The sequence below is a fragment of the Agelaius phoeniceus genome, chromosome 9, assembly GCF_051311805.1.
Source record: "Agelaius phoeniceus isolate bAgePho1 chromosome 9, bAgePho1.hap1, whole genome shotgun sequence".
NCBI classification, from domain to species: Eukaryota; Metazoa; Chordata; class Aves; order Passeriformes; family Icteridae; genus Agelaius; species Agelaius phoeniceus.
In genome coordinates this window covers 12,590,046-12,607,702 of record NC_135273.1, presented here as the reverse complement: position 1 = coordinate 12,607,702, position 17,657 = coordinate 12,590,046, and the positions used below count along the sequence as shown (strand labels likewise).

Here is a 17,657-nt window from a genome sequence, read left to right as displayed (position 1 = left end):
ATGCAAATGGTGACGACAGAAGCCTTGTGCCTCACCATTGCTTCCTGGGGCAATGTGAGGACCAGGCGTGTCCTTACAGCAAGATCCACTGCCACTGCTCCTCAGTGATTCACATAACTGATTCCCAAAGATGCTCTCACTGTTCCCCAGTCACCCACCCTGCTGGCACCCCACAGAGCAGTCCCATCTCTTCCCACCAACTCCAGTCCCAGCTCTCATCATCTCAGCAACACCCCACAAAGCACACAACTAAACATTTCTTAGAAACATCATCATTTATTGACTTGAACAACTGCCACTAGAGCAGCATTTTCCTGCTCAGATGTTGTTGTTGTGGTTTTTCTTTTTTTTTAAATTCTACTAAGGTACTTTAAAATGAAAAAAATTAAATGAGTTTATGGTACTGAAACAACAGTCAAATTCATTACAAGAGGGCCCTCGTTGTAATCCCTTTGCAACGAACGGCAGAGGCTGGAGTAAGGGAGGCTGCACCCGTGACTCAGAGGAAAACCACAGGGCACTGCTGCCCACTCTGTGCCAGCTCTGTGCCTTCCCTGGGCTGGCTTTCAGGCACAAGGACTACCTGCCCATCCCTGGGACACCCCCGGTCCCACACAGCAGACGTTGCCCTCCTTGGCAAGGGACGCAGCCCTGCCCAGCACGGCCGGCCATGAGGCTCCGCGTGCTCTGCACCAGACCAAAGACCAGGGCAGCTGCTGGACGGCCAGGAGCTTCCCACTCTGGGGCAGGCCCTGTGGCATGTGCTGTCTCCTAGTTAGGGCAGGCCCATGTGGCCTGCAGCCCCTGGCACAACAGGCCCTTTCACTCCAGATGGTGGCTGGGGTTGATTTTGGGATGCTTCACTTAAAGTTGAGAGGACAGAAAGGTCAGGAGGAACACAGAGTGACTAATGTAATGCTAAAGCAGCAGCTTCAAGCTCCTGGGTTAATATTTACTGCTGAAACTGGAGGAGTTGAGAACAGAGTGTGCAGCTCAGCTGTTTGAGAAATGCCCTGCAAATTATGCACTGCATGCCAATGGTGAGAGAGCCTGGAGACACTGGGAAAGGGTAACAAGCGGCTACAAGGTGAAATGCGTATGGCAGCAGATGTGCAAGAGCTGGAATCTCACTGCCATCCATGATGGCTGGAGGAGTCAAACCACTTCCACAGAGAAACACCAACAGAAGGTAAACTGAGTGCTGGAAGGCACAACAACACCCTGGCTAACATGGGGAGGGGGATTATGTAACCCAGGAGCAGAGGGTTAAGGGCAGCAACCTAACAGGCAGCAGGATTTGGATAATTTTGTCTCCTGCAGGGCCCAGCACGTCCCTTCTGTCTCCACAGAGAATGTAACAAATGCCAAAAACCGTTCACAGGACACTGTTCAAATGAAAACCAAATGAAACACATCACGGGAAAAGGAGAAACATGCAGCATCCCAAAATGTAATGGGAGTAGCATGACAGCACAGGCGGGCAGTCCAATCTGAATGCACCACCCAGTCAGAATCCATCAGCTTTTTGAACCGTCGGCAAAACTGAAAACAAGGGTCTCCTCCTAATTAGTGTTAATTTGTTAGAAGTTTCCAAATACTTTCAAAATGTGCCTTTGCAAGAATCACACCCCCCAACCCATCACCCCACGGGCCCCAACAACAGAATCCATTCCTGATCACTGCTAGAGTCATGGTTTATCTTCAGAAATACTTGGCTTCTTCCTTCTTATTCCTCTTCCTCCTCCTCTTCCTCCTCTTCCTCTTCCTCATCATCATCTTCATCGTGGCAATGTGTGATTTCCTGAGGAGCCTGGGGGAAGAGGTTGGGCGGTTTGATCTCGCTGATGGAACGGGTCAGTTGGTGCCGCTTGTAGTCGGAATCTTTGAAATCCACCGAGGTGCGGTTGCGGGTGGCCATCGGCGACTCCTTCTCATTGATGTCGACGTGCGTGTGCTCTACTGTGGACTCGTGTGGCATCTGCACATGGAACAGAGAGAGGAGGTGACAAGGGGTGTCCCAGCCCCAGGCTGCCTCCCTGAGACACATGGAGAGCAAACCCCAGAATGCAACCATTTGGTCTACAGTCTGTCCACTGCCACCAAACCCTCGAGGTGCTGCTGTGCCTGTAGAAGTGATCATGGACACAAACGTGGGCCCCTTTGGGACCCTTGCCCATCTCCCTGGAACTGGAACTCACCAGAACGTGGGCGGCTCTGAAGAGGTAGCTGAAAGGGTAGTAGAGGAGGTTGATGAAGGAGGCTGCATAGAGGTCGGCGTAGCGCATCACCTGGCTGGCAAACAGCGTCTGTCGAGAGCCGCTGCGGAACAGGCTCCCCATCATCCCGTAGCACATATCCATGTCGTGGGTCACTTTCTGTGAGGAAAGGACAGGTGAGATCCTGGGCCAGGCAGGCAGTACCTGAGCCACAACACTGAGGCAGAGCGCCCTGAGGGCTGGGGGCTACATGAGACCTGCAAGGATCTCCAGCAAGGCTTTCTGTGCTTGTATCCCATGGCATCAGGGCACAGCTGAGCCCCAGGTAACGGAAAGGAAGGTGGCAGCAGGCTCAGGGCCAGCACTGCCCTAGGCTGGCACCCCAGGGCTGGCTGAACCAGAGGCTACAGCCCCTCTGAGCCTGTGTATGCCACTGCCACATGCTGCAGCAGTGAGTACCCTCAGCCAGTGCTGCTTGTGGGCCTGAGGAAAGGGACCCTATTCCAGACCAGGCTGCCTTTCAGGAGAGCCAGTGACACCAGTGAGCTGAGACAAAGTGACTTTGCCAAGCCTGCTGTGCCCACCCAAAGGCAGAGCAAAGCATTTCAGGGCTGAGCAGTGGGGTTGGGTTGTTAAGCCCTTTGGGATCCAGAAGGATGAAAAGGGATTTTGATGATTGGTACCTTAATGCGTCTCTGGATGGAGCTGATGTCGGGGCGTTCATTGCTGCTACTGTCCAGATGCCTAGTTACAGGCGAGAAGGTAAATACATGGTGTGAAAAGTCTTTCAGAACCAGATGCTGTGGGATGGGGCTCAGGGGAGGGAGGCTGGTCTGGAGGGGGAGGTTGGTCTCGTGGGCAGAGCCCAGGCCTGAGTCAAGGCTCCAGCAGCAGTGCCGCTAACCCAACCCCAAGGTTTTGTCATTGCTGCTTGTTAGCTGGGAGAGGCAGCAGGAAACTTGTCACTGTTTGAACACTCACTTGTACAGCTCGGCCAAGAAAATGTCCAGACTCTGCAGCTCTTCAAAAAGGGCTGTAAAATCCAGAAAAGAAAGGGAAAAAGGGTAAGTTTAAACTGTTGAAATGGAAAGTGCTGAAAGTGAATCCAGTCCCCTGCCTGCTCCCTTCGCATGGTGGCAGAGGGACACTGGAGCAGGGATGCTGGAAGCATCATCCCATGGCCTCTGGGCAGAGAGAGGGGTCAATCATTCTGTGCCATGGGCAGAACTTTGGGCTTGGTTTCTGGTTGGCCCTTTTGTTTTCAAGGCTGAACCTTTGCAGCTCTCACCAAAGCCTTCCAACCAGCCATGGGGCAATTTGCGTAACCCCCAGCCCTATTTACACACCAAAGGGCAAACCTGGGAGAAAAGCAGGAGCGCTGGAGGATGGGAAACACACAGCACTTTGGCAGCAGAGCAGCAGAGGGAGTGGGAGGAACGAGGAGGAAGCAGCTGGTGAATAGGGACTCCCTGCAGATGGGAGAGCAGTCAGGGCTCAGGCATTACAGGGAGAATAGCCCAGGTGTCTTGTCAGGTATTTTTTAACATAGAAGCCACAGCTCTGTATATGAAGAGGGAGAGGAGGCTCTGGGGTTATTGATGAGGAACAACTCAACCCCACCCAGCTGCAGCTTCTCCCATGGCCAAGGCAGCATTTGGCTGATTAGACACAAAGCCTGAGAAAGAGCACAGGCAAGGCCTGGAACCCCAAGGCCAGCCCACAGAGAGGCACCCCAGCTCCTGCCACCAGCATCCAGACCCAGTGAAAAGGGCCAAAAGGAGAAGTGGCAAGCCAGGGTGATCTCTCCCCTGCACCCCTAAGCCCTGGCGATCTCAGGGGTGCAGCATCAGACAAGCAAGAGCAAAGCCTGGCCAGGGGCTTGCCCGGCTCCTGACCGCTTTTGTCTGTCCAGACGTGCAGCTCCTGCGCCAGCTCGGGGATCACCAGGAAGGTCCGCCAGCCCTGGCGCTTCTTGGATTTCAGGATGTCTCCAAAGATATGGTCTCCGATGTACAAGATATCCTTCCCTTTGGCCCCCAGCAGGTCACAGACTGTGTCCGAAGAGCCTGAGAGAAGAATGGCATGGCTCAGAACAGTGAGCCAAAACAGCTGCTTGACCATGGCTGCCCTGGACACTGCTCACCTGCCTGGGAGTTCATCCCAGAGCAGCTTTGCCTATGCACACCCCTACAGGAATGGCAGCAACAGAGGCCATGCTGCCTCCCCCACCATGTGAGAGTAATGGAGCCCTGGGCATCACAGGCAGCTCTGTATCCACCCACTGTCCTTCCCTGGCTTGGTGGAACCTTCCAAGCGTGTTCACGCTGGTAGCAGCACCTTGAAGTACAGCTAGGGACACTGCACTGGGCCAGGTGCAGCCACCTCTCCACCACAAGCCCTGCAGGCATTTCCCAGACCCTTCCTGGCAAGGAAGAAAAGGACATTTGAGGAGGAACAGGTCCATCTCTTCCCTGCACTGTGCAGCTCTGAGCATGGAGAGCTTCTGGTGCAGTGTGCAGAGGGCACAAACAATGCACTTTGGGAAGCACAGCCTTGCCTGGCACAAGTCCTCTCACAGCTGGAGTGGCTGAAGGCCACATCAGAGCCACTCTACACAACAAGAAGGGCTCCTGCCTCACCTCCCGAGTACACAATGCCGTGCTGCAGCGGGCCAGTGTAAGTACCAATCTTCAGCTTCCCAGTCACCTGTGGAAGGAGGTGTTGTGTTAGTGCTGAACAGCTGATGGTCTGGATCTTTTCTATATTGATACCATTGATATGTCACTCTGTCTGTCTGTCTCGCTCCCAAGCAGCCCAGAGGTGGCTTTCCTACTGTCACCTGCAGTATGTTAGGGAAGCCTTGAGGTGATGGGGTTGCTCAGGAATGACTAACAGGAGACTCCAGCCCACAACATCTAGGGTAGGTCCTGTCCAAACACTGCATTGCACACTGTCCCTGAGAGATGCCACAGAAGAGGTGCAGGAGCCCTGCAGCCATGGAGGTGCCCTGCACTGGCCACTCACCGTGTCCACCTGCCGCAATACAGTGCCTTCCCCAAAGAAGAGGGGTTTTCGTGCATCCACCAGGATCAGGTCAAAGTAGGACTGCCATGGCCGATGGGCACTCCCAGGCTACAAAGGCAAAAACAAACCACAGAGTCAGGAAGACAAAAAAGCACACAGAGTTTAACTGGAGTGTCGGTGTCCACAGCCATAACCTTATGACATTTCTGGTCCATCAAAATCCCTGAGCTCATACCTTCCGTGGGACAATGCTGAGTTGCCAGCACCATCTCCTAAAGCATTCCCCTTTTGCACAAGCCCATCCCATCCCAGTCCTAGCACTGGAGGCTGAGGCCATGGTGTGAGACAGGAGAACAGCCCTGAACATACCTGTCAGGGCACAGCTGCCATCCCTGTCAGGGCACAGCTGCCATGTAAAAAGATGCTGTAAATGACACCCTGTCACTGTTCTGAAGGTGACATCCTGCACAGATCCAGACACATGCAACTCCACAGCTTCAGCTTACAAGGCCATGCTGGTGCTTTTGCCATGAGTGGGAAAATGCCTGGACTCCACTCCACAGAGCATGGCTTTGAATCACAGCCCTGCCCAAAGGATACCAAGCCCTTTCTGCTCCATGTTTCTGCACTTTGTGAGATCAAGACCACAGCAAGGGGCTTCTTTAGCTATTAATTGTGGTGAGTATCTGTGCTCTCAAAATTTCCCTCTTGGCTGCCTTCTGCTTTTAAAGCAGTATGAGAACACATCTTTTGAACATGAGATAGCCTCTCATTGGGAGACTGAAAGAGCAGTATAAATTTGTATCATGAACCTTTCTCCAAAAGCTGCAGGGCTGAGTCTTGCTCTCAGGGAAAAAAAAAAAGGCAAAAAAAAAGCAGCATGACAAACTTCTGGAATTACGATAATTAAGGCAAAATCAGCCATAAACGTTTCTGCTGTTTTATAAAACTATTTCCTTCCCATCATGGCTTTTTTAAAGAATATCTAAATAATTGTGCATGATTTCTAAGAAATCTATCTACAAAATGCCACAGTTGAAACGTTTTATCATTGAAATAATGTTATCATTAACACAGATTATCATTTGAGACCAGATGATGCCCCTTTTCTTTTTGTTATATTGTATTTGCTTTGATCCCATTCAAACAGGACACAAACCAGCAAGTGTACTTTAACCAGATTAAAGCAACTAATCCCACACAGCTGATGAAGCAGGATTAAAATGCTTTCCAGCTACACAGATAATTAGGCACATCAGTGTCTACTGCAACTGCAGTCTAGAGTTCACATACCTTTGGTCCATGTGGAAAGTCAAACAAGTAAGTCATAATTTTCTAAAAGAGAGAAAGAAAGCATTCAAATGTGTGCTTTTAGACATGCATTTGTGTAGTTTATAAAGCATGCTTTCTGATTTTATCTTTTCAGATTACAGAATTTTATTTTTAGAATTTACACAGAAGTCAGCATAAGATTTGGAGACAAAATGAATGGAACAGGACAATGATAGGAATCAAACCAGTAGTTTTTATAACCAAATAACACAGCTGCCTCAGAAAGCTGCACACTGCTTCAGGCATATCTTGCAATGCTTTAAAATGGCATATAAATCTTTAGATTGGCAGTGTTGCAACACTCCTGACATTCATCTGGAGTTGGAAGTAACCGTGTTTATTTCTCAGCTTAGCAGACAGCCTTTTCTGGATCTCAGACCTCTCCAGGACCTTGGTTTGGTGACCTGTCTGTACTCAGACTATCTATCTCACTTGAAAGGAAAGTCTGCATTTTAAAGGATGCTAAAATCCAAAACTGAGTATCACTTTCCCTTACAGCCTTTTAATTGCTGAGGAACTGAGTGAAGCACAGAGGGCCTTAAACCAGGCCTGTACTAGCTCAGTGCCAGAACCAGGATGACAAAAGGAGACTCAAGGCTTCATCTGCATCCTCCACTAACCCACCTTACAAGTAGATTAGAAAACACACAATTCTCCACCAGAAGATGTCCCATCAAAACCCATCCAAATGACTGGCTGGCTTCTGCTTATTCCATGAAATACCAACTCAGCAATTCAAGCAGCACTTACGTCTGTGTATTTATAGTCGCTGTTTGTGACCAGAAACACCTTCCCCACTTCATTCATGCGGCTGAGCAGCAGTGGCAGCTTCCCCTGGAAGCCAAGGGGAACATCCAAGTCACACACCAAAGTTACGTACATGCATCATGGGAAAAACACTCAACTATGATCCCACCAGACAAAAAAAAGGCAAATCAAACCATCAAGCAAGCAAACTCACGTGTTGTGCACTGGCCAGAGCCAGGAAAGCTGCTGGTCCATCCAGGTAACCCCTCCAGAGCACAGCCCAGGGGAGGAAGGCGAGGGGGAAGGGCTCAGCAGGGCTGCAGTGCCTTTGCCAACCACAGTGCCAGGCACCCTGTGCTGCTCCCACCGATCTGCTCCAGCTCCAAGTCCGTTCCCGAAATGGGCCCAGAGGCAGGTGAAATCTGAGCTCACGAGCCACAAGTTGGAACGCATTATAATTCCAACCTCAAATTAGGGAGAATTTATTCCTGGGGCTATTTTTATTGAATCTGAAATCTCAGTCCATTGCCAAAATAGCTGATTACCTCACTGAACACTTACCTAAGAATTCTGTAGGCGTGTAACTAGAAACAAGGTTAACTGCTTTAAAGTGATAATCTATCACAGAGCTCACCTAAACTAAAAAATACTTACTCTGTGAGTGGTCCTGAGAGGCCTTGCACACTGCAGAGATGGCAGGAGTAAGGGAACCACTGGAGCTTGCTCAATTAGATGTGCTGAACACACATTTTGGGGGTCTCAAGAGACTAGACACTGGTGAGTCTTTCAGGAACTGTCCCTCATGGCTAAGTGTAACTTTCTTGTCATGTGGCTAAAAAGATGCTCAACTGTTGCTTTTTAAAGAGAGGTTTGCTTGGGCAGAAAAGCATGGGCAGGGAACACAGTTGCTTTCACCACTGAAAGAAACAACATGAGCTCTGCCAGTGTGCTCGCCTTGATAACATTTCCTCTGGCTTTTACATTTTACGTACAAGACTGTGCACATCAATACAAAATCATGTGGATCACTGGCTTAGAATAAAGGCTGCATCTGAACTTTCCACTTTGTCTTTGGTTATTACGATAGAAATCACAGCCTTATCGTTTTGTGATTTAGTAAAGCAAATCAGCATGTTTATTTCTTGCCTGCTTAGTCAGTACTGAATGTCACATAGCACAAGTAAAGTAACTTCACACTTACATCTTTCACCACGTACTTCTCCAGATTCTCAAGGGTCTTTTCCTTAAGCGATCCCTGAAATAGAAACAACAGAACCCAGTGAGGTCATGGAAATGTATGATGTAAGAGACAACAAAGTAATGCCAACTTTCACACTTTAAAATGCTGTGAAAGTACAAACCAGGGCGAATCTGAACCAGTGACTCTAGAGATGAGAGGCTTTGAGTAGCAGGGACCATCACAAACTCTGTGATCCATCGATTCCCTCACCATGGTAAATAATCCACTTCAACAGCATTTTAACCCTTTCAGAAGGGAATACAATAGAAACAAACAAAAAATAGATTTGCCATACCAAACAAGACAGTTAACGACCTGTCTCCAACACTGACCATAATGCTTTAGTCAAAGGCCAACTCCAACATGTATCACACAACTGCATAAGGAAAGAAAAATAGATTCCTGACTTCTGCATGGGTAAAAGGACCACCACAAGTACAACTGTGAGCAGAGTTCTCCTGTGATGGTTCTCCATCCCACCCAACAGATTGCTTGAATGAGGGAGAACAAGAAAATCAAGACTTTAGCCATATGCTAATGCTCACAAAATTATTTTCTAAATTTGTGCACAAGTGTGTGCAGAAGATGAAATGCTTTTCTCTAATTAGAGAACAGCTGATCTATTTCTCTCTTTAATGCCAGTACTTTTTAGACAACATAGGATAGTGCCAATGTAAACAATTTGCAGTAGAATAATGCTTTAATAATTAGGACAATGTACAAGTTGTGGACTTGAAGTGCAAATACCCTCATGGCATCACACTCTAAAACCCATGAATTACAGTACAAAAATTAAATCTGGGCACAATAAAAAGGAATAGGAAGCCAAGCCAGATATGTTCCCATACTAGGAGGGCAGCTGAGATCTTGACTTACTCCCATACAATTGCAATCTATTATTTACTCACTAGGCGGCCAAGCAAGGCCCTTGCCCAGAGCAGGCAGAGAACATCTGAACTCAGGAATTCCAAACCAGCCCCTCCAACCCAGTTACAACCACACACATCCCAAGGAGTTCTTGCAGTCACCTTGTAATGAACCCAGTCAACAGCATCTCTGACATCCTGGAACATGCTCCTGAAGGACATGAAGAGGTCTCCATCCTTAAACCCTGTTTCACAGCTGTGAGGAGATAGGAGAGATTTTAGCAGTCAGTCACAGCAGGTAAGAAACACACCAAGGAGCAAGACAGTTCAAAACGCTGTTTGGAGCTTGTGTTTTCATCTTACCATCATGGTTTCTTATCTACTACTTTACTGCAGCTCAGGCTTGAAAGAAAGCTACAACCACAGTTTAACAGGACCAGGAATGTCTATGCCTCCATGGCAGTACCACAGCTTTCTGTGACTGTAACTCTTACTTCTCACCCACATTACAAGAAAGTAAAAAGACTGCAGAAAACTGCAAAAATGCCATTTGCAGCATTTACCAGAAGATGAATGGTACTGAGGAAATAAACAGTGGTGCTCCTTCTCCCTCTTTCCAGCACTGAAGAAGGGAGAGTCATGGAAATCAACTAAATGCAATGTTGCTGAGAGGAGGAACTGCTTCTGTGCTGAACACTTAGAATTAACATCAGAAATTACAAGATACTCTGGAGGTATCTTTGAGACAGCATGACAGCTTGCATCAGAAGAAATCAAGGAGGATTACACAGAGCTGTATTTATTATGACAGCAATCATCATGCCTCTCCTGAGAAAAGGTACTTCACCTGATGGATTGCCAGCATAAACAGCTCCTCTGCTCCCAGGTGAAATCACATCAAACCTTTGCCTTCCACTCACATACATGCAAAGATGACCCATCACATGAGGTGATGAGCAGCACAGCAGCATTCACATCTGCTAGTTCAAACCACAGCTTGTTTTTATGCTTGTATGTTTTTGACAGCAAGGTAAATACTCCTGCTGCACAAACAGCCCTTTATACCACACTGAGGACTTCACCTCTAAGTGTGCCATGTCCTTTATTATGACATGAAGCACTTGTGGTAACTGGCTGAGGAAATTTAGCCTTTCAGTTACCAGCTCAGATATGGCTCCAATGGACAGGTTCAAAATGAACTGAATGGTGCCTGTAATCACCCTGTAAAAAGTGTGCAGTCCTAGATGCTGCCCCAAATACCAATGTCAGTCAGTACACTGGTTCTGCTGTACCCTTGAAGGAAACCTTCATAACCAGCCTCTGCTGTACACACAGATCAACACAGCACCCCAAAATTATAGGCGGCCCACCAAAACCACTTAGGTTTTGATGTTAAGAGCAGCTCCATCTGTCCTGTATTGCTCTTGTATAAAATAATATCAATCTTCCTGTTCCATCATCATCATCTCAGAGTGGAGGGAATACGAACCTCGTGTACCGGTCACAGTTAGTAAAGAAATCCACCAGGCAAGCCAACAGGTAGGTCTCTGCAAGGAAACAGAGTGAGATTATGAGACATGGATAACATCATACAGCCAGCTAGCTTCAGCCCTTGTGCCCAAAGGAAGAAAATTCATGCAAAAAAAAACCCAAATGGAAAAGCAGAGTACGACATCAGCAAAGCTTTATTAGCTTAAAAGGCACAGAAAGAGGCCCGTGTTGGCTCCCATTAGACTCACCTGGTAGATTGAATAACGTGTTCAAAATGTAAAATCTATCTGTGTCATCCCTCTGGATAAATTTATTTGGATATTGCTCCCGTGTTTCAGGCCTGAGAACAAATAAAGTGGAGAAGAGTGAAACCACAAAACATAAAGAAGATAAAATGTGCTGACCTGCAAAACAGAGTTGTAGCAGGGTTCACTAACCAAAGTCTGCTGTGCTTTAGTCAACACCCAGCTTCCCCACATGCACTGTTGGCAGAAGAGCAAAAGTGCATCCAGGGGTGTTCCCTGGGCCATGTTGACTCCAGCAGAGCCAGGACCAAGTCCTCATTGCTGAGTCAGCAAACTGAGCCTATCCAGGGACACAGAGTTGTCCAGAGTCCACAGCTTGACCTTAAGCCCCATGCTGCTGGCTAGGAGGATGCTTTAAATCATCTGCACTTTCATTGTTTGCTTATCTTAAACTCTCCCCCACTTTCCATGTGTTGCTCTCCATTCTCCCAGCAGCTCTCAGCCAGGGGTGTGCACGGCTCTGCTGCAGGAGGTGCGTGTGGGGCCCTCTGCAATTCATCAGCAGGGTGGCAGTGACTGAACTCATATCATTATTCTGGTCTCCCTAATTTCTGGAGCTACTGAAGATCATTTTAGGCTCAAAGAGGAACTTGAATGCACACATAAAGGCTTTTTTGGAGTCCTGATGCAAGGACTTAAGAGAGGCCTGCGATGACAAGGTTTGTCACCTGGGGCCCCTGAGCTTGCCTTGCCTTCCATTCATATGCCCTTGCAGCAGGAATGTGGGAGTGAGGATTTGCTGGGACACATCAGGAACGTGGCACTGCAATCCTCTCTGCTTCCTAAAGCACCTTCTCTGGGACAAGACACAAGCAGCCAGGGAAGGCTGCAGGAAATGGTGGGCAATGCTCAGTTCTGACACCCTCAAAGGTCAGAAACATGAAGGGGTAGAGAAAGATTGTTCCTACCCCAAACCAGCTCAGGCCCTCAAACTTTCTTAGCAATGGCTGTGGAGCTGACAGTCTCACGGGGCACATAAAAGGGCTTTGTCTTGACTGACAAGCTGCTGATGTTAAACTGTGCCAGGACAGGCGAAGAACCCCTGGATGACCCCAACTCTTCCCCACAGCATATGTTCCTCTATTCCCAGCTCACTACAGATGTGCCTGTGGTGGCACAGCCCTCTCCCTTGTAAACATCTGGGCTGTTGCTGTACCTGAGATCCTCAGTTCACCCACAGCTGATCCTGGAGCTGCAGGAACACCAACACAGCCTCTGCTGTTAGCAGAGTCCCTGTGACTCCATATACAATGGGTGCCCTGAGGATCACTGACACAATAGAGTGAATTAAGTCAAAAAGAACAGCCAAGAGTCTGCACTCACCCTCTGAGGAAATTAAAGCCATGTGCACATACTAGGAGGTTCCCATAGGCATCAACTTTCAGCAGGTTTCCATAGTGGGTGTCAAACACCAGGCCTCTGTCAAGAAAGCAATGTAGGATATGAAAAGGCAAGTGCATTAAGGGGTGACCATTTTAACAGCAGCTGGAAGAGCTCTAGAACAGCTTTGCTCACTTGGCATGGGGCATCAGAACAGAGCTGCTGTAATGATGCAGATGGGGTCCCTACTGTCCCTTTTAGCTGGCAGCAGGTGAGCAACCAGAGCCCAGCATCATCAGGCAGCAGAGACACCTGACCTGCTCCCCAGTGTTTAACCTGAGGGCTCAGCTGTGCATCTGCCAAGGGGGGTGTGGGCCTCTTCCACAGGGTCACAAACCTGACACCCCTGACAGGCTGTAGGGAACAGTGAGGTGTGAAAAAGGAATTTCTCTCTGCTTTTTCATGGCTCTGTCACAGACAAAGCCAGATGGGGCATGTGAGCATGGCACATCACTTTGGACCGGTTCTGACTCTGGCAAAACTCTGTCTCATTTATCTAGCAGCTTGCATCTGGCAAACACAGCCTTCCCACAGAGATATCCCTTCTGTCCCCTCCCTGGGATGAAGGAGGTGGATTTAACAGAGCTCTCATCACAGGTTTGTGAGGGCTATGCCTTGTTACAGGCAAGGGCACAGCCAGCAGCAACTCTCAGTGTAAAACGTGCTGAGAGGAGGGAAGGAAGGAGGCTGCCAGACCAAAACTGGAACAAATCAACAGACCCTCTGGTCCAGTCTTTTGCAAAGAAACTCCAAAGGAGTCAAAGAAGCAAAATCCAGCAAAGGCACAAGTGGAAAGAACTTGGAGGTGCAGAGTTAGATCAAAAGCTTTGTTCAAAATAATGTCCTTTTTACCTCTCCCACCAGAAGAGTAAATATAGGAATTGAGTAATTTTGCACCATTAACTTAGTGTAAAATTATAAAATAAAAAAGTTACTAAATCAAGTGGTTTTGACATTTGATTCATCTTGACAAGAAAACTTGATTGGTCCCACTTCTATTCTTGTTTACTGTCACCTTAATTTTCAGGATGTCTTATGCACCACAACACTACTAATTAAAATCATTAAAGAAAAATGTTCTGAGACATCCCAACAGCCTCTTGGACAGTAAAGGCTCATCCTCCCCCTGATTCTGATTTCACTCCCAGTCCAATTGTGTCTCTGCTGTCTTTGCTATGAAGGGCTATTTTTGGCCCATGTTTTCAGTAGGGTTTTTTGGGTTTTTTTCCCACACTCCCTCTTTGCTGGCGAAGGTCCATGTGCACAAAGGCCCCCCCCCCATACTGGATTAGTCTTCCCCCTTCCCCATGATCTGTGGCCATCCATAGGCTTCACACCCACAACTGGAAAGCTGGCCTCACATGCTGCCTGTGAACTTCACAGAACAAGCACTGGGGGTCTGGAGCAAGCAGGGTTGGTATCCACGAGTCATTTACCTGGTAGGGAATGCAGGATCATACACAAAATTGAGCAGCTCATGAGGGTATCCAATGGAAACTAATCTTTCTACGGTCAGGTCAAATCCAAGAGATTCGTATTCAGGGGATTTATACACTGTACCAAGATGAGATTTCAGTTAGAAAATTTGTAAACTGCTAGGGGATTAAACAAGAAGGCAATTAAAAGTAATGTACCCATTCTCCCTCCTCCACATACCCTTCCCTCCTTTGATGCCTCGGGTTCCCCAGCCCAGAGCATGGTGGAATCAGCTCCTGCGCCAGGGCTGCAGTGAAGCAGAGCTGCAGTTTCAATTTCAGCAGCAGAGTGCACCAGATGAAATATCCATCATTTCATCACAGCTCTCTGCATCAGGAAAAATGTATTTCAAACAGCAGCTCCTCTCCCTGCAGTCCTGTTAGGCAGATGCATGAACACTCCCTGTTGTATCTGCTCCAACAGGGTTTTGGTTTGCTATGTTTTTGCAAACTGATAAAGAAACCAATAAATTGGAGGTTAGAAAGCCTGAAATTCATCACTTCTGTGCTACTGTAACTGCTCTGGATACAATCCCAAAGTTCAGTATTGCTCCAGATTTCATATCAGGGGAATTAATGTTTGCTGCAGACTAAGTTAGCATGAAGGTAGAGCTGTCAGGTTAACATATGATTTGTTTGTTAATAACACCATATGGAACTGCAAAAAATCTGTTCATTATTACCCTTGTGCATCAAAATGCTACTTTTTAAAGCAAGCTCACTGCTCTCACATGTCAGAGGAGCTGCTCATCTGGGACACACACCTTCCCTTCACTCCATGCAAAAGAAATGGACTTGTTCAACTAAGTCATTCCTACCATGCAGCCTCTCTTCTTCCTGCAAATGACCTTCCCATGTGCTGAAAATGTTACTGTTTAATCAGATCATTAAATTACAACTAAAAGGCAATCAGGACAGATGGAAATCACAGGGTTTCTCTGGCAGGGTGTTTACGCTCACTGCACGTCTGCATGAGCCCAGAAGATAAGGGGCTAATGTGCATGTTTCAAACACTGAGACAGCTGGATAGTCCTGAAGCTGAGCAAGGATTGTTGGTAATAACAGCCAGGGATTGTTGGTAATAACATGTTGTGAGAAAGAACAGGATGTGGCTGGAGAAGGGGGCTATGTGGAGGTAAGGACAGCACTTTTCTGGGGCAAATGTCCTTGCTCTGGCTCCCAGAGATAAGCACAGCACAGCTCCAGTGCAGGAATGAGGTTGAGAAGCAGGCATGGACTGTATGGAGGAACTCAAGACCACCCAAGACCCTCCAATCCATTTTCAGAAAGGTCTGGAAGAATGGAGTGCACATGGTAACTGATTTCCATAGAAAACTAGAGCCCTGTTTTCAAGGTGGGGAAGACTCATCTCTAAAAAGATACTGCCACAAAGCCCTGGGGTGTGTGTGTGGCCCAGGACACCAGGCACCTCAGCAGTGCTGCTGCCAGGACTGGGGATCTCTTTTTCCTGCATTCTTCCTTTCTCTCTTCCCCTTTACCCTACCCCTTTATCCAACCCCCACTGCTGTGTGCTTATACTAGAAGGTCAGGGATTAACACACCAATTCTCATGCCAAGTATAATTTACTAACAAAACTTTGTAAGCTTCTGTGGACCCTCTGACTTTCATAATTCCTTTCAACCACAAGCACTTACAAATCCTGGGTGCTCCCTTCCCCTTAGGAGTGGGATACCATGATGTTGCTGTCCTTAACTGGTCCTGAGATAAATAAATACAACCCTTGACTGCAATGAGGGTTACCATGGGTTCAATGGGTCCAACTGCCTCCAACACTTGAATATTTCAAATTTAGCTGAAAATGTGCAAGTTACACAGTAAACTCATTAGAGGACAGACTGCTTTTCCTGAGAGAGATCCAACACATTTGTGGGCCTCATGTACATATTAATACATATTGTCTATACTTTGTCCAGTAATCACCAGCATATATATAGTGTGTGGGATACAGAAATTTAATCTGAGAGGAGAAAGAAAATATATAAAATATTAAAAAAAAAATAAAAGGGCAATGGCTTTAGATGAAACAAGACTGCCAGAAGACTGAGATCACAGTACCCATGACAGAGGGCTCCTGTTTCTCTTAATAACCTAAAAAGTACCAGAATCCCAAGAGTTAATTTTCCCCATTAAACGAACAGCATTAAAAATGTAATAAGCAAACCTGTAATGGTCTTAAACAGATAACTCAAATCAATAAAGCAGTTATCAAAATCTCCAAGCAATATTGTACCAATGGCAAACACCAACAACATAATACAACATTCAATGCACATAGTCTCTTCTATCCTTTAGGAAAGGAAAGCTTGATTGAGCTATAGATAGGAATAAGCAATCAAAAGGCACAGCTAATGAGGAAAGCAGTGACTGACAAGGCAGTTCTGGGGAGTGAGCTAGAGTTGGAGGGAGCAATAGGCAGTTAGGTGATGAACAAAATTGTGAGAGTGACACCAGAGCATCATCTGGAACAAGGAATTCCTCTGATTCAGGACAGTAAAGGCACTTCCCAAGGAAAACTCTTGTAAGTACACCTGCACACATTCTCAGAATGTCAAAGCTCTGCACAGCTCCCCGTTAAGTGAAACAGACTCCAATCTCCAATCCCCCACTCCGTCCAGGAAGCTGCTGCACTCCTCCTTCTCAGCCCCCTGGGAAATGGACCTTGCTACCAACTCAATCCATAATACATCACTGCCAACAAAACATCTCTCTGAGGAAGCCCTGGTCTTTCTTGAGTCACCAACCACAGTGATGGTGCCCACACAGGAACCTGGGCAGGAGCCCACTGGCATCTCCTCTGGACAAGCAGAAGTGGTTCATCCACAGCTCCAGCAGAGTCTTTCCAGGGAAATTGCAGGGCTTTCTGATGAACAATCTGTGTATCTTTCTAACACTCCACCAGGGAACAGCTGTGTGGGACACAAGGTCAGCTGCTCACAAAATATGCTTGTTCAATTTATTTCTTTCTGTATTTGCCTCTCCATCTTAGAAAATCACCACAGACCTCCTTTTAACTCTCTGAGAAAACAAGCTGAAGCACCATTAGGAAAAAGGCTGAAGAAGAGGTATCAACCTCAGCCTTCATCATCCCAAGTCTCTGCTGAGGCAGTACATTAATTAGGATTAATCTAAATGTTTATTTTGTGGGCACAGTTATTCCCCTTACCTCTCAAGCCCTAGATTTTGCTTCCTTCATGTCTCTTTGAATAACACTAAACTATTAGCTCATTCATGCCTCAGATCCCATCTCTATCTTTCTACTACTCCATGATATCTGGAAAATGAGAGCCTTCTCCTTGACACATGAACTAAACAGAGACACAGGAAACTGGACTCCTGAAAGGACAATAAATGTTCTCTAGTTACCAGCACACTTACTGTTCCAGGTAAACTTTCCTTTAATTACACACACAGCTGGGAAGAGACTGAGAGCTCCCTGAGGCCACCCTGACAGCACCCTACAGCACAGCACTGCCTGCATCACCTGGAACAAACCCCCTGACATTTCTCATAAGCCCATTTGAGTAACTGGAGCTTCCTCTGGGCAAACAAACCATCCACC

General features: G+C 47.3%; 1 protein-coding gene across 4 annotated transcripts in view; it reads right to left on the bottom strand.

Moving 5' to 3' along the window:
- Positions 1–256: 256 nt before the first annotated feature.
- Positions 257–17,657, bottom strand: part of NT5C2 (5'-nucleotidase, cytosolic II) — a 59,832-nt gene continuing 42,431 nt past the window's right edge. For 2 of the 4 annotated variants that reach the window (XM_054637425.2, XM_077182927.1), the window contains 15 exons: positions 14,038–14,155; positions 12,545–12,640; positions 11,165–11,256; positions 10,915–10,972; positions 9,588–9,681; positions 8,521–8,574; positions 7,323–7,406; positions 6,534–6,575; positions 5,241–5,348; positions 4,856–4,922; positions 4,112–4,282; positions 3,198–3,249; positions 2,900–2,960; positions 2,199–2,375; positions 257–1,978 (listed from right to left, as the gene is read on the bottom strand). In XM_054637425.2, the coding sequence (XP_054493400.1) occupies positions 1,727–1,978; positions 2,199–2,375; positions 2,900–2,960; positions 3,198–3,249; positions 4,112–4,282; positions 4,856–4,922; positions 5,241–5,348; positions 6,534–6,575; positions 7,323–7,406; positions 8,521–8,574; positions 9,588–9,681; positions 10,915–10,972; positions 11,165–11,256; positions 12,545–12,640; positions 14,038–14,155 (1,526 nt within the window). In that variant the 3' untranslated portion in view covers positions 257–1,726. Of the gene's footprint in view, positions 1,979–2,198; positions 2,376–2,899; positions 2,961–3,197; positions 3,250–4,111; positions 4,283–4,855; positions 4,923–5,240; positions 5,349–6,533; positions 6,576–7,322; positions 7,407–7,533; positions 8,575–8,680; positions 8,782–9,587; positions 9,682–10,914; positions 10,973–11,164; positions 11,257–12,544; positions 12,641–14,037; positions 14,156–17,657 lie in introns of those variants that run through there. The other 2 variants (XM_054637426.2, XM_077182928.1) reach the window with 2 other exon arrangements.